Genomic DNA, 20,603 nt, shown 5'->3' on the forward strand with positions numbered 1-20,603 from the left:
GCTGATGGTTTAGTTCCAGTCTGATGGCAGCAGGCTTGACATCAAGAAAGAGCTCATGTTTCAATTCAAGTCCGAAGGCAGGGAAAAAGCTGATGACCCTGTCCAAAGGCTATCAGGAGGGAAGAATTCTCTTAGTCAGAGCAGAGTTAGCTCTTTTATTCTATTCAGGCCCACATTTGGGAGAACAGTCTGCGTTACTCAGTCTAATGATTTGAATGTTAATGTCATTGAGAAACACCCTCACAGGAACACCCAGAATAATGTTTGACCAAATAGCTGGGCATCTTGTCTCCCAGTCACGCTGATACATAAGATTAACTGTCACAGTGACTAGTGGAATTTTTTGTTTGCTTTTGTACAGTTTTAAAATAAAAGTTTGGTATTTGTTGTTTGGTATGTTGTTATTTTCATTGTGAATGAGGAGTTGTGGGGAAGGTAAGAGATTGGTTTCCAAAGAGCTTTGAGTCCCTGAAGGCAAGGTTTAGCCATGTTCATACTAAAGCCATAGATTTATTCCTGAGCCTGCTCTCTAGTATTTTATCAGTTTGTAAACTAATAGTGTTCATCAGCTATACATATTTCATTTACCCATATTCAGTTCCAAACATACATTTCTGAATATCCCAGTCTTAAAACTAACTCACATCATCAGCTTGTGGAGGCAGAAAACATACATAATGTACACACACACACATATATGACATACATATAATATACACAAATGTTTGCACATACACACATGTATGTATACATGTATGTATATATACACACATGTATTATATATAGGTGTATATGTATATAACGTATATATACGTACACATATACATGTTATATACCTATACACATACTTGTATATGCATATGTGTATATGTGTATAAATACACATACATGTATACATACATATCTATGTAGATATGTTATATATAGTGTTGTAAGGTTATTTTATATATGCATAATACATATACACACGTATATATGTGTATATGTATATACATACATGTATGTGCTTTATACATGTATATGTATATATGTATCAGTCTACTGATTTGAATGTTTCATTTTTTTTTTCATTTTTTTTTTTTTTTTTTTTCGTAGAGACAGGGTTTCACCATGTTGGCCATGATGGTCTCGATCTCCTGACCTTATGATCCACCTGCCTCGGCCTCCCAAAGTGCTGGGATTACAGGCATGAGCCACTGTGCCCGGCCAGATTTGAATGTTAATGTCAAGAAATAACCTCAATAGGCCGGGTGCGGTGGCTCAAGCCTGTAATCCCGGCACTTTGGGAGGCCGAGGCGGGTGGATCGCGAGGTCAAGAGATTGAGACCATCCTGGTCAACATGGTGAAACCCCGTCTCTACTAATGGTGCAAAAAATTAGCTGAGCATGGTGGCGCGTGCCTGTAATCCTAGCTACTCAGGAAGCTGAGGCAGGAGAATTGCCTGAACCCAGGAGGAGGAGGTTGTGGTGAGCCGAGATCGCACCATTGCACTCCAGCCTGGGTAACAAGAGCGAAACTCCGTCTCAAAAAAAAAAAAAAAAAAAAAAAGAAATAACCTCAATATATGTATGTATTATACATACGTATAACCTTACAACTATATACAACATACATACACAGATATGTATGCTTACGTGTATGTACATACGCATACACGTACACATGCATGCATATATATGTATATATAATATACTTACAGTAATTCTGCCAGGGATTTTATGGGAGAGGAAGTTGGTACTCCAAATGACTAGGTGGTAGAGCCAAGAATTATTCTTGGTTTATCTAGCTCTGAAGCCAATGCTCATTGTTCTTCTCACTGAAACAATGTGCAGATATGAGAAGCCTGTAGTTAGTCTACCTATCCCATTAGCCTTTTATTATTTTAAAAAATAAAATCTGAAAAAAAAAATGACCTAGTCATGGATACTTTGATGATCTTGTTGCTTCTGGACTGATGAATAACTGCTAGGCTTAACTAGGGATGCATGCAGAAGCTGGGAAAATCCCTGCTCAGGGATGCTGGGAGACCTGGAGGTTGCTCTTTGGACAGGTTACTTTCAAATTCTCCGATAAGGAGATTGGGTTATTTTATCTTCAAACTCCCTTCGAGCTCTACCCTCCTTTGATTTTAAGTTATAAACCTTAAGTGAGGTGACAGACTCTAGGCTTCGTTGGATGTCTACAGGATGGTCAAGGGTTACCAACTCAAAGTAAAGAAGGCACTTTGGAGATACGTTCGTCAGTTTGCTCCTTTCTGCCCATGGACGCCGCTGAAGAAGCATCATTAATTCTCTCTTCTCCCTGCGATCATGTCTAAGTCAGAGTCTCCTAAAGAGCCTGAACAGCTGAGGAAACTCTTCATTAGAGGGTTGAGCTTTAAAACAACTGATGAGAGCCTGAGGAGCCATTTTCAGCAATGGAGAATGCTCATGGACTATGTGGGAATGAGAGCCCCAAACACCAAGCACTCCAGGGGCTTTGGGTTAGTCAGGTATGCCACTGTGGAGGAGGTGGATGCAGCCATGAATGCAAGGCCACACAAAGTGGATGGAAGAGTTGTGGAACCAAAGAGAGCTGTCTCAAGAGAAGATTCTTAAAGACCGGGTGCCCACTTAACTGTGAAAAAAATATTCGTTGGTGGCATTAAAGAAGACACTGAAGAACATTACCTAAGAGATTATTTTGAACAGTATGGAAAAATGGAAGTGATTGAAATCGTGACTGACAGAGGCAGTGGCAAGAAAAGGGGCTTCGCCTTTGTAACCTTTGATGACCATGACTCCGTGGATAAGATTGTCATTCAGAAATACCATACTGTGAATGGCCACAACTGCGAAGTTAGGAAAGCCCTGTCAGAGCAAGAGCTGGTGAGTACTTCATCCAGCCAAAGAGGTCGAAGTGGTTCTGGAAACTTTGGTGGTGGTCGTGGAGGTGGTTTCGGTGGGAATGACAACTTTGGTCATGGAGGAAACTTCAGTGGTCGTGGTGGCTTTGGTGGCAGCTGTGGTGGTGGTGGATATGGTGGCAGTGGGAATGACTATAATGGATTTGGTAATGATGGAACTCATTTTGGAGGTGGTGGAAGCTACAATGATTTTGGCAGTTACAACAATCAGTCTTCAAATTTTGGACCCATGAAGGGAGGAAACTTTGGAGGCAGAAGCTCTGGCCCCTGTGGTGGTGGCGGCCAATACTTTGCCAAACCACAAAACCAAGGTGGCTATGGCGGTTCCAGTAGCAGCAGTAGCTATGGCAGTGGCAGAAAATTTTAATTAGGAAACAAAGTTTAGCAGGAGAGGAGAGCCAGAGAAGTGACAGGGAAGCTACAGGTTACAACAGATTTGTGAACTCAGCCAAGCACAGTGGTGGCAGGGCCTAGCTGCTACAAAGAAGACGTGATTTAGATAAATACTCATGTGTATGGGCAAAAAGCTCAAGGACTGTATTTGTGACTAATTGTATAACAGGTTATTTTAGTTTCTGTTCTGTGGAAAGTGTAAAGTATTCCAACAAAGGGTTTTAATGTAGATTTTTTTTTTTTTGCATCCATGCTGTTGATTGCTAAATGTAATAGTCTGATCATGACGCTGAATAAATTTTTTTAAAAATGTGCTGTGTAAAGTTAGTCTATTCTGAAGCCATCTTGATAAATTTCCCCGACAGTGTGAAGTTAGAATTCCTTCAGGGTGATGCCAGGTTCTATTTGGAATTTATATACAACCTACTTGCGTGGAGAAGCCGTTGTCTTCAGGAAACTTGGTGTAGTTGAACTGGTAGTTACTGTTGTGACCTCAAGTTCACCATTAAAAGGGATTACTCAAGCAAAATCATGGAATTATTGGTTATAAAAATGATTGTTGGCACATCCTATGCAATACATCTAAATTGAATAATAGTACCAGATAAAATTATAGATGGGAATGAAGCTTGTGTATCATCATCATGTGTAATCAATAAATGATTTAATTCTCTTAAAAAAAAAAAAAAAAAAAAAAAAAGACACTTAGAGTATGTACCCCCCTTGGAGGTTGTGTAGGTTAGCTGTATAGATTCTACAACCTCCAAGACCAGTGGCCGTGAGACTTGGGGTTGAACACAGGAGCACAGAAGAAAATTCCACCTTAGGACGGAACCCAGTCTCTTCACCTCCATTCTAAACTTCCCAAGTTTTCTCCCAGGCTATGCGCTTCCTTAGGACTACAACTCCCAGCAAGCCACGCCAGAGGTCAAAGCTTATTGGCTGTTTTGCCTGGTCCTTTGCGTTATGACAGTTATTATAGCCAATGAAAACAAAGGATTATCCTAAAAAAGCCAATCCTGGAGAAGTAGGACGGATCCTTCCTGGGTTCCGGCTCCGGCTCCGGCTCCTTTCCCCCGCCTACAAAGGCGGCGCTGTCCCTGACCGAGCGGCGGGAGCGAGGTGGGTCAGGGTTGGGCCTGAGGTCTGTGGGGGGAGGCGGCTGCAACTTCGCGGGAAACTCTGTATAAGGCCTCTTCCCTCTCACCGAGGAGTTGGAGGCTGCTGCTTTGCTCCCTGGACCGAGTGTGAAGCCAAGGGGCCTTGTGGTCCCTCCTCCTCGACCCTCGGTCCTGGCCCCCGGCCCGCGCAGCCAGGTTGCTGTCCCCACCCCATTCCCCGGCCCTTCCGTTGGCTTTGAGTATACAGCCCTCCTGCCATAGGTTTAGGGTCGGCCCCTCCTCCTCTCCCACCCCTCCGGCCCCAAGCCCGCCGCAATCTCTGAACCCACCTCTTGTCTCCTTGGGCCTCCGCCATTGGCTTCTCCCCTCCCAGCAACACACGACCCAGCCTCTTGGGCCCTGGCCCTATGACACTTCTGGCAGCCTTTGCTCCCTTTTCCCTGACCATCTTCTGCGATCCTGTGACTTCCTTGGTCCTCCTCTATCTCTGACCCATTATCTAGCTCCACTGTACAATGACTGTTTGTCAACACCTTGCCCTTGGTCTTCCATAGCTCCTCCCTCTCCTTCCTCCCCGCAGCCCTTGACTTAGCCCCAAAGACCTGTAACTTTGGCGCGTCACACCGCACTCTGGCTTGGCCCCTTCCATTTAACCTAGGCCCTTCACCTGCATCATCTGTGATCACTAGCCCCATCTTCTTGGCTCTTGCTTCTTAGATCTGGCCCCTTCTCCACTTCTCAGTCCCTTCCACCCTTGCTTCTCTCCGTGCAGCAGAGCCCCCAGGAAAACAAAGCCCAATGGACCCCATTTCCTCTAAAATCTCTGCAATGTGATATGAAAGTGCCTCTGTACCTCAGCTACACTGTCTTCTCAGTAGGTGGTTTGCTTTCTAGCTCTGCAAGTCCCAGTCTTACCCATCCTGCAAGTCTTAGGTCAAATACTTACTCCTCCATGAAACTGGTCAGCCCTGATCTCATCAGGGAGATATGCCTGTGTCATGTGAACTTCAGTGGCACTGTTTTTATTTATTTTCTTCTTTCCCGTCTTCTCTCCTTTTTTCCTTCAGTACTAATGTCATGGTTAAAAGCACTGGCTTTGAAGTGATGGACATAGGCCCCAGTTCTACCATTTATTTGCTGTGTGCTCTTGGGTAAGGTATTTCATTTCTCTGAGCCTCAGCTTTCTCATCTCTAAAATAAGGATGATGTGAAGTGAAATTAGATGATTCATATGTGGTGCTTAGTCCACAGCTTAGCACTTGATACGAGCTTAAAAAAAAGTTAACAATCATTGGTTTCTGTATAATGTGCTGGGTGCTGTGTTAGACACTGAGGAGTGGGTACAAAGGTGACTAAGGCACAGTTCCTGCCCCTGTCCCCTGAACTTAACCTTCTGCACCGTGTGACAATTTCTGGAATTCATGATCTGTTTCACTACATTGTATCACAAACTGTGACTGGTAATCATAATCCTAAATCTTTTTGCTCTTACATTGACCTAGCGTCCATCCCTGGACAGAGCTGGAGCTTGATTTATTATAGGTTCTTAGAATAGCAGTTTTGGAAGTGAGTGGAGGCCAAATAGCTCATTGCATAGAGATACTGTAGCCGTAGGTTAGATGGGAGCAGGGCTGGGGTGCAGGATGGGATGGTCGCGTGAATTAAGATCACATCCTGTCACTTACACATTTAAAAGACATTTGAAGCTTTGTGCTGCAGAAGGAGCACAAAATATGTGCTCCTAATATGGCCCAGTCCCTTTCTTGAAGTTGCTTATAAACTGCTAGTAGAAACAGACACGTCAATAGGTAATTGCAAACCACTATAAGGCAAGCACAAGATTCTGTGAGTGCATAAAGGAGAAAGTAGGCAGAAATCAGAAGATTGCTGAGGAAAAGTGGATGAGAATAGACACAAGTAAGCATGAACTGGGTTCTGAAGACAGAGCTGGTCTTTTATTTAACTCATTCAACAAATACTTATTAAGGATCTGTGTATGGCTGCCACTACTCTAGGAGTTTTGGTTACATTAGTAAATCAAAAAAGAAAAAAGAAAAAAAAGAAAACAAAGATACCAGTTCTCATGGAACTTGTGTTTTAGGGAAGCAGACAATAAATAATAGACATAAATAGAATGTCAGAAGGTAAGATGTGCTATGGGGCAGTGGGACTGGGAGTGTGGGAGTCATTTTAATTTTGAAAGGATGGTCAGGAAACAGTGAGTTTAAGTATCAAGGAATAGTTTCTGATGTTTACTTGCATTTTTGGAAGTAAAACAAGCCAATTATTTTTCGTATTGCTTATCTAAATTCTTCAAGGAACACTAACAAGGATTGGTAAACTACAGCTCATCTCCTGTTGTTTTAAATAAAGTTTTATTGGAACACAGCCACACTTAGTGCTTTATGTCTTGTTTACGGCTGCTTTCAGTATTTACGATACAGTGGCAGAGATGAATAGTTACAGAAGATATCCCACGGCCATAAATATTTACTATATATTATCTGGCCCTTTGCAGAAAAAGCTTGTCAACCTCTGGTTCTGTTGAGGTTCTGTCTCTATTTCACATTTTAGAAGATGATATAGTTTTACGCTATTTTTAAATTAAAACTTTTTTCTTAAGATCATTTAAAAGATCTTTTTCTTGTATTCTTCATAGGGTTAGGATGCAGAGTCTTCGACAGTTGTAACAGCAGCTGTCATTTGCTGAATGACAGCTTGTGTCATACGCTCTGCTTAGTATTGTTGGCATTTCTTCTAATACAAAGTCTCGTAATGTGGGTAGGTATCACAATTTTACAATTTATCACAAGTGAGGAGGGAGTTTAGACTCAGAGTGATTGAATAATTTGCAGAGAATGATGAAGATAGTATGTGTCACAGTTGTAATCCAACCCTAAATGTAGTCAGTATTCCTTTCTTTATTCAGTGTTTCTTTTTCCAGAAATACTTGCAGACTTGAAGGAATTATCAGTCTTTCATTTTCTATCATCAGTGTCCTATGATAGTTTGTGCTTCCCTCCCACACTTCCCTCATCCCTTTGTTCATGTCTCTCAGTTTACCAGCCCACTCTGCTGAAATGTTGTTATTTCTTCAGGGCCTGGAGGAAATACTTACCACTCCTATCAGAGGTATTTTTCCCCAGCTCTTTCCCTGTCCTTGGCTGTAGGAACCCAAAGGAGTCTGTGCAGCTTAGCAAACATTTACTGATGTTTGCACAAAGCAGGACCTGTTCTGGGCATTCTTATGTGTTTAGTTTTGGGGTGGGGTGTAGGGAGTGTGGTTTGTGTGTCTGTGCCTGTGTTTATCTTTGTGTATACTTGGTATGTGAGTGTGTGCTTGTTTATGGTATGAGAGTATGGATGTAAGTGTGTAGACATGTATGTGGCTATAAATATGTGTGTGGCTATGTGTATGTAGCTATATGGTGTGAGTGTCTATGTAGTGTGTATATGTGTGGTGTGATAATGTATGGCTGTGTGTGGTGTGTAGGTGTGTGGCTGTTGTGTGTGTGGTATGAGAATGTGACTGAGTGTGATATGTGAATATGACTGTGTGTCCCGTGAGAATGTGGCTTTGTGTATTGTTTGAGTGTGTATGTGTGATTCTGCTTGCTTGTGTGTGTGTGTGTGCATTTGTGCATGCAGTGGGGGCTTTGCATGGTGTTTAAGAATGTGGTGGAGGGCACTGACTGATCAGAAGAAATACAACCCAGGCCCCGCTATAGGTCCTGGAGGTCTCAGGTGTTAACCCAGATGTTTACTTGCTAGAGTCTGGTGTGGTCTGGAGAGGGATAGGGTGGAAGAAGTCTCAAGAAAAGCCAAAGCTGGGCCTTGTCACCTAGAAGAGCCTCAAGATTTAGAGGTTTTGTTTTGTTCAATTTGAAAGCAGGCAAATAAATGGATACTTGTAAGAAAGGTTTTTCAAAAATAATTGAACATATAAAGAGTTACAGTTAACTTACAGTTACCCAGAAAAATTGAACTTATCCCAAAATGAAAGCTCCTTTACTTGCCCACGAATTATAGTCTGGATTGTCGTTGCTTAGTGGTATTGAGAAGAGTGACATTCAAATAGCACAAATACCATCTAGCGGTGGTCGACAAAGATGGTGCCTTGTTTTTTCTCTGCTGGGTAGCTTTAAATATCTATGAAAGTTTCTCACTTAAAAGGTAGCAAGTAAGTGAGCTGAGGTCATGCCACTGCACTCCAGCCTGGTGACAGTAGGAGACTCTGTCTCAAAATAAATAAATAAATAAAAAGGTAGCAAGTAAAGGTGTTCTGTTCAAGTATTTCAGTTGATTGAAGTTATTTCTAATGGATGGTCCCAGGGGAAGGTGTATACCCCTTCAAACAGAACAAATGATTTCTTGTGGTCTGGCCTAACCCAAGGAATAAAGGTGTTGGCCATTTGTGTTCATTCTCAGGATTCAGAGATGGGCAGTGAGAAGGAGCAGAGTCCAGAACCACACCTGCCTGAGGAAGGGGAAGGGGGTAAGTTTTGGAGAGTGGATGACTCAGAGGGTTCTTGGATCCCACCTGGGGAGAAGGTGCATGGACAAGAGACCCTATTGGATGAACTGCAAGAAACTCATTCAAAAAAGCCATGGCAAAAAGTCACTGTCCCGGCTCGAGAGCCAGGGGACACCCTTGTTCATCCAAGGCCTGAGGCAGATGAGAAGCCCTTTATATGTGCCCAGTGTGGCAAAACCTTCAATAATACCTCCAACCTGAGAACACACCAGCGGATCCACACTGGTGAGAAGCCTTACAAGTGTTCTGAATGTGGCAAGAGCTTCTCAAGAAGCTCCAACCGCATCCGTCACGAGCGGATCCACCTGGAAGAGAAACACTACAAATGCCCCAAGTGTCAGGAGAGCTTTCGGCGGCGCTCAGATCTTACCACGCACCAGCAAGATCACCTAGGCAAACGGCCATACCGCTGTGACATCTGTGGCAAGAGCTTCAGCCAGAGTGCCACACTAGCTGTGCATCACCGGACCCACCTGGAGCCAGCGCCCTACATCTGCTGTGAGTGTGGGAAGAGCTTCAGCAACAGCTCTAGCTTTGGTGTGCATCACCGCACCCACACAGGTGAGAGACCTTATGAGTGTGCTGAGTGTGGGCGGACCTTCAGCGATATCTCCAACTTTGGAGCACACCAGAGGACCCACAGAGGGGAGAAGCCCTACCGATGCACTGTGTGTGGGAAACACTTCTCCCGGAGCTCGAATCTCATCCGCCACCAGAAAACTCACTTGGGTGAGCAGGCTGGGAAAGATTCCAGCTGAAGGAAAGCCCCATTTAGAGTGAGGGAGAGAGGGCAAGAGACCCCAACCTAGTGAAGGAAGATCTTTAGCATTTGCTGCTGCTACCTTGACCTCAAGCCCTTCATCCCACTTTGGGGATCTCAGGAAATCCTGAGAAGGGACTCTGGAGTAAAAACTCTTGCCTCTCTCTAAGTGGATGAGGCAGTTTCTCTTATTGGAAAGTCAGAGGACCCAGTCTTGGCTTCACTTCTTTGGGGTGAAAGAGAAATAGGGCAGTCTCAGAACATGCTCATGTCATTAAGGCAGCAGTCCCCTGGCCTTTGAGGAAGTACCTATGAGATGGGTGTCACTGTCTGAAAGTTCTCTATATCGTCGGTGAACTGCTTAGGTAGGAGTGCACTGCAGTGTCCTGCTAGTTCCCACCTGCTGTGCCCCAACTTTGCTTCTAGATCTCTGGGCTGGGAGCTGTGGCTTTCTTAATGGAAGGGGCCTCCTTGGTCTGGAGAAAAGATCTGAGATCCTGCCTTAGAAATAAAAGGGAAACCCTCAGGGAGACATGATCCAGGGACCTTCACAATCTCCCATGTTTGTTACTTGTTATCCCTCCCCCAACCTGCCTCTGTTTTCCCCAGAGTGATTAGCAGTAAAACCCTTCAATGAAAAGGACCCGTGTACTTATTTGGGGAAGTGGGGAGCTGGGGAGATTGTCCCACTGAACCTACTCTGGATGGGAGTTGAATTCTAAGAAAGACAAATGGGTAGCTGCTCTGAAAAGGAAGAAAAGCAGACCGAGTTTCTGGGGCCTTTGTGGAGAAGGGGGAAAGGAAAGGAAGTAACATTAATTGAGCATCCACTACATGTGATTGATTCTGTCTGTCACATTTACACTTTTAATCTCATATAGTTATCACAGCAACCCCCAAGAGAAGAAGAAGAGGAAATGGAAGTGAGGAAAGATGAAGTCACTTGCTAGGAAGTCATATAGCAAGTATGTTATGGAGCCAGAGTTCAAACTTGGGCCTCCCTGACTGCCAGCTGATGCTCTTTTCACTACATTTACCTTTTAGCTTCTGAAGAAGCCAATTAAGAGGTTTGCCTGGAGGTAGGAGCCAATGTGGCCTCCTAATATGACCTTGGACCATTTGTTCTATGGCAAGTCAGTACTAAGCTTGAGAACCTTTTCGTCATTATTTTATTTTGAGGTCAACTTTATTTTACTTTGAGACAGGGTTTTGCTCTGTCACCAAGGCTGAAGTTCAGTGGTGTGCTCACAGCTCACTGCAGCCTTGATCTCCTGGGCGCAAGTGATCCTCCCACTTCAGTCTCCTGAGTAGCTGGTACTGCAGGTGCACATAACCACACCAGGCCTTCAGTGCTACTGATTGAGCGCTTACTCTGTACCTAGGAAAAATGGCAGTGGCAGGGAGTAGGGGGTGAAGGGTGGGATAAGGTGAGAGAAATCTTAAAACCCATAATGAGAGTCTTTGCTTTTAGTAGCAATAGTTTAGTCCCCAAGGCTGGAACAGCTTAGCAGGGATTATGTCTGGTTTCCTGTTAGGCCTGCCTCCACATGGCAGATTTCAGTGTTTCTGCATGGAAGTTTAGTGTTCACCCAGCTTCCCTCTTAACAAATACAAAAGAACCCTTCCTCTAACAAATACAGAAGACCCCTATCTACCTTTCTTGTGAAACTGGGGCCCTACTCTTCCAGAATGAGGAGCCCTCTTCATTTGTAGCCAGTTGGCAGAGTGTGAATCTGGCACTGGGCTTGGAACTGACATCACCCATAACCTTACCTAACATGGAGATCCTGCCACTCACTAGGAAGAGAGGTGCTAGGAACTTTATGCTTATTATTGAATTCTCGTAGCAACTAAGAATGACCTGCTTTTGCCATATATAGAAACAGACTGACAAGAGAAAGTGACTTACCCAAGGTTACAGAGCAAGTAAGTGTAGGGTGTAGGACCTGAACTACTGCTCAAATTCAAGTCCTGTAGTTAGGGAGCTATGACTGTAATTACAGGGAACTATAAAAGACTTCCCAAATGATTCCTTTGCATTTATAAGGTACTTTACTGTTTACCAAGCACTTTTATTTCATACACAATTTCCAATTCCTAGAAAATCTCCACGCACTATATTTTAAGCATACAGTCACTCAAACGTGTGTGGCACACACCCTAATAATAAAGTTTACTGTCTTTTAAATACCTACTAAGTGCCAATTATTGTACCCCTCTTATCTCTGATCATACTATCCTGTAAGGTCCCCATTTTCAAGGCAAGAAAATTCTTGTAAGGTTAAGTGACTGGACCTATTGGCATAGTTGCGACTTAATTCAGGTATGTCTGGTCCCAAGGCCAAGCTCTTCATTTATACCCACTGCCAAGCTAGGTCTACAGATCCCCTCTCATAAAGCAGACTTTTATGAGTGTCTGCTGCCAGTTCAGCCTACGACCAATGTACCAGGTCCCTGCTTTGATCTTGAAACATAACTCCCCAGCCAATCTTACTTGCTTTTTTTTTTTTTTTTTTCCTGAGATGGAGTCTCGCTCTGTTGCCCAGGCTGGAATGCAATCTCGGCTCACTGCAACCTCCGCCTCCTGGGTTCAAGCAATTCTCCTGCCTCAGCCTCCTGAGTAGCTGGGATTACAGGCATGTGCCACAACACTAGATGAATTTTTGTATTTTTAGTAGAGATGGGGTTTTGCCATGTTGGCCAGGCTGGTCTTGAACTCCTGACCTCAGGTGATCATCCCGCCTCGACCTCCCAAAGTGCTGGGATTACAGGCTTGAGCCACTGCACTTGGCTCACTTGCCCTTTTTTGACCCTAACTTATATGTAATTCTGTAAGATTATTTGTCTTCTGCACAGGCCAATTAGGACAGTTGAATGAGATGTAGTGAGAATCACCATCCCTGCATCTGGTGTCACTAATTTCTGCAATGAACGAAATGCAGTATTGCTTTTGATTTACTGTTTTCCTAGGTAGAGGCAGTTCTAGTGGCCTCTAGTGGCCTTTTCTATTATAATATCCCTCACTTCATTGTCAGGGAACCAATGTGAAGATTCTGCTACCTGCTGAGTCTCTCTATTCCTTACATATCCTGAAACTGGGAAAATAACCACAAGATGGGTTTGGGGACCCACTGGGCCCACTGAGAGATGGACCTGAACTAAAATTTCATTAATCACCTGGCCCCCTTAATCCCCTACTCTGATTGGAGTGCCACAGTAACATTTTGCATCTCCTGGAATCAGTGTCAGTTCAGAGCCAATGTCCAGTAGTCTCTGAAAGTTCTGATAATGTTATTTTCCCCAGTGCACACTTACTGTGATTAAAGACTACAGGTTCCTTTGGGGAAAGTTGAGGGAAAGATGAACAGTATTTTTTTGGTAGCGCACTGGGATCCCTCTTCCAGGGGACCTGAATTTCCCTTAATTCAAGGGGTTCTGGATCTGTAAACTGGCTCAAGTCTGGGAATACATTGAGGGGTTGTCACTGTTTTTCAAAATGATTTGAGTTAGACTTTTGTTTACTTGACCTGGAACCTTTCTGCTTATACAGATCATTTCTAGAAAAATCATGATTACCTAGTCAATGCTGTAAGTCTGCAGGAGTCAGACTGTTCCTATTGCTGCTTTGACTCTGCTGTCCAGTATAGGAACTATGCCCACCATACCTTTGGCAGTTTAGTGCTGCTACTTGGCCCTGCCACCAGGTGATCTAATTACTCTCATTGCCTTTGTTTTCCAGCTGAGTGGCTGTGATTCCCACTGTAAGGTCTGGTCTACAGAGAAAAGTGATCAAGGATGTTGGGAGATTCCCTCATAAATTTCATTTATTTATTTATTTACATAGAGATGGAGTCTTGTTTTGTCACCCAAGCTGGAGAGCAGTGGCGTGATCTCAGCTCACTTCAACCTCTGCTTCCTGGGTTCAAGTGATTCTCCTGCCTCAGCCTCCTGAATAGCTGGGATTACAGACATGCGCCACCATGTCTGGCTAATTTTGTGTGTGTGTGTTTTTAGTAGAGACTAGATTTCACCATGTTAGCCAGGCTGGTCTTGAACTCCTGAGCTCAACTGATCTGCCCACCTCAGCCTCCCAAAGTGCTGGAATTACACCCTCATAAATTTATTTCTAAAAGTATGATGCAAGATATGTCTTCTGAACAGTCTTCGTGTGAGTTAGCAGGTCTTAAATGATAAATACATTGTAACATTCCAATTTTTCCAAGCCTTTGACTCCCTCTACATTAAACCAGAGAGATTGGGCAGTTCCAGCTTGCTCATGATGGGCCACCTTTTGATCCATGTTTCAGCCAAAAACAAAATGATTAGAGCTCTTTCTAATTCCCCCAAAATCTCTGCTTAGTGGACCCATATTAATAAATTAGGCCTGTAAAGATGAAGCAGGATTGAAAAATAATAAATTAGTCTATCCAACTTTATGTTTCTTCTGCCATTATCATATACCTTTAATATTCATTTCTAAACATGTTCACTAAATTTATGCTTATATGAGTAGAAAACTCAGGTAATTCTTTTGAAGTATAACACACCGTCTCATGAACCATATCGCACTTTAGGGGCCTGCTAGGACTTGAGTCTAGTTAGGGGTATAGAAGAAAGAGGAGTGGTGGGGATAAGTCCTGAGAAGAATCAACATTATCTTGCTTAGCAACTGCTTCAGGGAAGGCCACCATCATCCTTTAGGCAATTTAGGATTAATTCCATCAGACACAGTAGAAAAGCCAGTACCACTGTAGTGGGGAAGTCCATTTTTGTTGGAAGGGAGGAGGCTACTTTTGCTGGGGTTGGGGAGGCCACTTCTGCTGAGATTAGACAGGCAACTTTTTCTGGGAGAGGAAAGAACTCTTCTACTGGCAAGGGAGACTCATCAGAATTTAGGACTCAACGTCCTCAGCTTCATCAGGGTCTTCTCCTAAGTCCCCATCCCAACATACAGGATGGGACATTATTTCCCAATCAATACCTTCACTTCAACAGTAGGCACCTTGTTAAGCCTGGGTGTTCAATTCGCATTGTAATTCGGCCAATTACAAAATGAGATCTTCCGTTTTATTTGCAGCCATTTCAGTCCTGTGATTATAGGAGGCAAGACTCTCCCTCAGGGCATAGCTAGAAGCTCTTAGATCATTTATGTGAAGCTCAAGCAGGTAATTTGAATCTCTGAGCTCATCCTCCTCCTTCACCATTTTGTTCAGTGACATTAGGAGCAACCAACCAATAGCATTGCAGTCTTTGGTTTTCCAAAAATGTTTGAAGGTATCATACACAGAGTTACTTAGGTTCTTACTTCTTATATTTGGTAAGCTAGGAGCATCTAATGCATATCTTTATAAATAGCTCATGTAATAGGCTACTAGAAATAGAGTTCTTAGCATCTTGAAATCTAGTGAGATTGAACAGCCAATTCCGTAAGCCCCCAAAACCAATTCAGAAAACTCATCCTTAAAATTCTGTTCCTCTAGAACCACTCTCAGTATTAAAATCTCCATTAGTCAGGGTTCTCCCAAAAATCAGAACCAGTAGGACAGGCGTCCCCAAACTACGGCCTGGCATGTGGCCCCCTGAGGCCATTTATCCGGCCCCCCGCCGCACTTCAGGAAGGGGCACCTCTTTCATTGGTAGTCAGTGAGAGGAGCACAGTATGTGGTAGCCCTCCAACAGTCTGAGGGACAGTGAACTGGCCCCCTGTGTAAAAAGTTTGGGGATGCCTGCAGTAGGATATTTACATAGATATTAGGAGCAGATATAAGTATTGGTTCAAGTGATTGTAGAGGCCAAGAAGCCCCATGATATACTGTCTGCACACTGGAGAACCAGGAAATCTGGTAGTGAAATTCAGTGTGAGTTTGAAGGCCTGAGAACAAGGGGAGCCAATGATATAACTCCCAGTCCAAAGCTGGAGGCCTGAGACCCAGGTGGCTGCTACTCCAACTCCTGAAGTCTTAAGGCCTAAGAATCAGGAGCTCCAATGTCCAAGGGAAGTAAATGGATGCCTTAGCTCAAGAGACAGAGAGAGAATTCTCCCTTCCTCTACCTTTTTATTCCATTCTGATGGGCCCTCAATGAGTTGTATGATGCCTAACACTAGCGTGGGTGAATCATTTTTACTCAGTATGCTGACTCAAACACTAATCTCTGGGTATACTCTCACAGACATATCCAGAAATAATGTTTTACTAGATATCTGGGTCTTCCTTAATCCAGTCAAGTTGACACATAAAATTAACCATTATACCGTTCAAAGCCTGCCAGACACATCCTCTGACCCAGGTGCCCAGCTTGGGGATGGAAGAGACCTAATATAGGAAGTAGGTATTTTGAGAGCACATTCGGGGTAGCCTTAGGAAACAAAATTCCAAAGGAAGCCAGAGAAATACTAATCTGGATCCTCCAAAAAGGTTATCTTCAAACTGGGTGTTCATAGCTGTGGATGTCCAAAAAAAATTCCAAGCAATCTGTGAACACATTTAGCTTTAAGGGAATCAGTTTCCAAATCCTGCTCTTTACTTTCTGCATGCACGCTTTTCAAAAACTAACCTTCCTGAGAGGAGTAACATCAGCAGTATAGCGTAACAGGAAGTCTCAGACCTTGTTCCTTCGTAGACACTGACTTAACAAAATATGATCCAAAAAGCTTTTATGAGAACTCTAGAAACTAGTATCCAAGGCTAGCTCAAAGTCAAGAACAGCTATCTTAAAATGAGTAAGAAAAACCATTTTCATTTCACCTACAATAGTCCTTTCTCCAAGCCAATACAGCTTGGTGTTTTTATGAGTAAATGCCTAACTTGAGGCTTCTCCCTTGAGAAGGCAACAGACGAGTAGAATGTGTATCCAACATTCAAACTTTTCATGGGGCTCCTGAGGACTGGTTTCTGTCTTGCCTGACACTGAGTGCTGATACAGTAAAAAAAATACTTTGAATCCCTGGGGACTGCTGAGAAGCGACATTAACAGCTTGTTGCAGATCCTGAGAACTTGCAGTACTGTAGACAAACACCAGAGAGAGCAAGAGACTACAAGCTTCTGAAAAGAGCAACAAACGTCTTGAATTGGGAAATTACATATACAAGCCCAAGAATACATAGCTCCAGAAAAGGTTTGAGAGATCACTGTTATCTGGGCTGCATGTTAAAGGTTTTCCCCTTTATGAAGACAATCCATAAAAACTGGAAGATATGATCATATGATGATAGTGGGAAACATGGCCCAATCAGAGGACCAAATATGTCTCAAAAATGGAACCCCAAAGAAACAGAGATCTATGAATTACCTGACAATGAATTCAAAGTAATCATCTTAAAGAGGCTCAGTGGGCTACAAGAGAATCAGATAGACAAATGAAACCAGGAAGTAATGCATAAAAATCAGAATATCAACAAAGACACAGAGACTGGGTGCAGTGGCTCATGCCTGAAATTCTAGCACTTTGGGAGGCTGAGGCAGGAGGACTGCGTGAGCCCAGGTGTTTGAGACCAGTCTGGGCAACGTAGTGAGACCCTGTCTCTAAAAAGAAAGAAAGAAAGAAAGAAAAAGAAACAAAGACAGAATCTATTTAAAAAAAAAAAAAAAGGAAATTCTGGAGTTGAAAAAAACAATAACTTAATTGAACAATTCACTAAGAGGGATCATAACAGATTTAATTGAGGAGAATAAATAATCAGGAAATTTGAGAAAGGTTATTTGAAATTATTGAAATTATTGGAGGAAACAAAAGCAAAAAGATGAAGAAAAGAAAGCCTAAGGGACTTATGGAATATGATACATGATCCAAAGGCAACCCTGAGACACATAATAATCATCTGAGTTTATCATACATTCTCGATTGCTTATTGGATTATCCTCAACAGAATGTAAGCTCCATGAAGGCAAATTTTTGTTTTCTTACTGCTGCATCCTGGCATCCAGGAGGTGCTCAGTAAATGAATGAAGTGAAACTAAAGATGTGAGTTCTTTTTTTTTTTTTTTTTTGAGACGGAGTTTGGCTCTTGTTACCCAGGCTGGAGTGCAATGGCGCGATCTCGGCTCACCGCAACCTCCGCCTCCTGGGTTCAGGCAATTCTCCTGCCTCAGCCTCCTGAGTAGCTGTGATTACAGGCACGTGCCACCATGCCCAGCTGATTTTTTGTATTTTTAGTAGAGACGGGGTTTCACCATGTTGACCAGGATGGTCTCGATCTCTTGACCTTGTGATCCACCCGCCTCGGCCTCCCAAAGTGCTGGGATTACAGACTTGAGCCACCGCACCCGGCAGAAGATGTGAGTTCTATGACAGGAAACCGTGTGGTAGAAACCGTGCACCTGATGGTTTAGGGGAGCCAGAGATGACCGTCAGAGCCAGAGATGACCTTAAGAATCGAAGAGATCCCTGGAAATTAACAGAAAACTTGTGGGTGATTACCAGACTTTCTGAAACTTTTGGAAGGGGGAAGATGATGTGACTCCAGCTGACATCTGCATTACAGTATATTTTCATTTTAACATTATAACAGACAAAGAAACAGAGGATCAGAAAGGTGAAGTGACTTGCCCAAGATTATTCGGCTAAATAGCAGAGCAGGAATCTAAATCAGCTCTTTCTGACTCCAGAAACTATATTCTTTTCAAGAGCCAGTATAACTTGGCAACAAGTGTGTGCTCAGATAGGTAACAGTTCAAAGAATTAAGCAAATGCTTCGTAGAGAAAGTAACAGCTAATGTAGTATTCTGATAATCTTATGGAGAGACCAAAGGCAAACCAGGAGAAAGGAGCTTGAACAAAAAGTTTTAGGGTGAGGAGATGTCCTGGGAACATGGAGTACATCAGCTTCGCTGGAGATTAGGGTGTGGAATAAATGTATTGGGAGATAAGGTCTGCAAAGGCCAGAATGTGGTTAAGGAAATTGAGCTTTATCATGAGAAAGTGGGGAGTATTAACCCAAAGAATAATGTGGTCAGAACACATCTTTAGGAAGATCATTTGGGATGCCAGGGTCAGGGTTACCAGATGGATTTGTTGTAGTAGGACCAGTCAAGGGTTCCCTCCAAAGCAATTTACTATCTCTGAAACCCTGAAAGGGTGAGGTTAAATCCTGCCCTGATCAAAATGTTTACAAAACAGCCCTAGTTGGCAGGAGTGTGCCAATGAACAGAAGAGCCAGACTCCCAACTAGCAGCTTCCCTTCTCTCACTCCTTGAGCTCTGGTGGGGTATGATGACCTGGTGGATAACAGGAGTAGGTGGGAGGGCAGTCTCTGCGGAGGAAAATTCAAAGGCCCAGAGGGGAAGGAGAATGTGGAGATCAGAGATCAGAGTGGATGTATGGCTGGAGGATAGGGTTGGAGTGAGTGGGGGCAGTCGTGAGGGAGAGAGCTTGATCATGAATGACTTGAATTTTCAGGTTAAGAAACACAGACATCCTGAGAAAAATGAGGAACTCAGAAAGGTTTTTAAGTAGGAGAGAGACATAACTAGATTTGCATTTTAGAAAGATCATCAATTGCAGTGTGGAGAATGAGGAGGAAGCAGGAAGCAGAGAGATCAATGAGAAGGCAGTTGCAGTGATCCTGGGAGAGGAGATGAGTGGCCAGCACTAGGGCCAACAATTGCAACGGACAGACTGGCCAGAATTGTAGGAGATTTAAGAAATAAAAGTCACAGAATGAAAAAGGAGTCACTAAAAATGTAGTTGACAGAAGAGAATGAATATCCTTTCCCTATTATTAAATACATCCTGAACTGTCAGATCATCTACTTAAAATTGCACTGGAAGAACTCAGATTTTAGAACTTCTTGGCTTTTAAGTTCTAGTTCATTCATTCAATAACCCTGACTAGAGTCTGTGGTGGGAAGTGGGGACCAAGGAATGACTCAGCCCTGTTCCTGCCGCAGCCGCCCTCCCACCCCACCCCGCCAGTGTGGTGGAAGGACAGTCAATTCCGGTACAGCATGGAGAGCGCTTTGATGGAGGAAACACAAGACGCTGTAGAGTCACCGAGAAAACTTGATCCAGAAGGTTTCCAGGGAGAGGAGATTTTGTGCCTAAGCTTTCAAATAAAAGATCTCATAACACTGTCACTGAAACAACTAAGCACTGCTGGGAAAAGATGGTGGCCTAGAGAACAGCCTCGTTATCTATCCCTTTTCATCAGAAACATAGACGTCACCTTATCCGGGAAAGGAACCCGGGTGATCCACGTCCCCAGGGATGCCCAGCAATACGCAAGTCACCGTCACCCCCTCCAGAGTAAACGACAACGCCAGGCGAGCGGGCGTCCAGGTAGTCGCAGGAGCCAGAGCTTGGAGCCGCCAGGCTGTGATTGGTGGAGCCTTGGAGCCCGTTCTTCGTCGGGCCCAACAGTGCGTCTCTGATTGGTGGAGACGCCACCTAGCCCCGCCCCTCTCTAATCAAGTCCGTGCGCAGCGGGTGGCCGGGCTTAGGGCACCGCTGTGAGGTCTGGGGAGCATTCGCTATCGACCCGGGCAGTAGGCGGCCGAACCTTGGCCCCAAGTCTTCTACCCTGGGGTGGATTGCGGCCTCTAGAGAGGCGTCCGGGGACAGACTGGCAGCCGTGCTGCCGCGGCACTCTGGGCCACGTTGAGGGCGGACCGGACTCCCTGCGCCTGCGCGGCATTTTGCATTTGGGGAAATGGTGGTGCTCCGGGACGTGAATACTGACCCAGGGCGGGAGGGAGCTGCAAGTAGGTTGCCGGGCCTGTTCAGACTCGGGGCTGGGTACTGCCTAGATCCACCGGCCTTTGGGGCCCTCAGGTGCGAATGAGCTCCGTGCGCCATCCGCCTTGCGGTCTTCAGGTCCGGCCGCCCATCACCACCCCACCGCGTCTGTTTCCTTTCCGGTCCAGTGAGGAGGGTCGTATCAGTAAGATCCCCC

At 44.1% G+C, this 20,603-nt stretch overlaps 1 protein-coding gene and 1 pseudogene across 2 annotated transcripts; both read left to right on the plus strand.

Annotated features, from left to right (window-relative positions):
* Window positions 1–2,295: 2,295 nt before the first annotated feature.
* Window positions 2,296–3,415, plus strand: LOC101050473 (heterogeneous nuclear ribonucleoprotein A1-like; annotated as a pseudogene).
* Window positions 3,416–4,374: 959 nt separating this feature from the next.
* On the plus strand, window positions 4,375–20,161 carry ZNF691 (zinc finger protein 691). 2 transcript variants are annotated; one of them, XM_010347492.3, is made up of 2 exons: window positions 4,375–4,421; window positions 8,849–20,160. In XM_010347492.3, the coding sequence occupies exon 2, from the start codon at window positions 8,858–8,860 to the stop codon at window positions 9,710–9,712; it is 855 nt and encodes a 284-aa protein (XP_010345794.1). In that variant the 5' UTR covers window positions 4,375–4,421; window positions 8,849–8,857; the 3' UTR covers window positions 9,713–20,160. The 2 variants fall into 2 exon arrangements, with proteins under 2 accessions (XP_010345794.1, XP_074236765.1); XM_074380664.1 differs by lacking the exon at window positions 4,375–4,421 and adding an exon at window positions 4,957–7,550 and having other exon boundaries at window positions 8,842–20,161.
* Window positions 20,162–20,603: the final 442 nt, after the last annotated feature.

Source organism: Saimiri boliviensis, chromosome 11 (genome assembly GCF_048565385.1).
Source record: "Saimiri boliviensis isolate mSaiBol1 chromosome 11, mSaiBol1.pri, whole genome shotgun sequence".
Taxonomy (NCBI): domain Eukaryota; kingdom Metazoa; phylum Chordata; class Mammalia; order Primates; family Cebidae; genus Saimiri; species Saimiri boliviensis.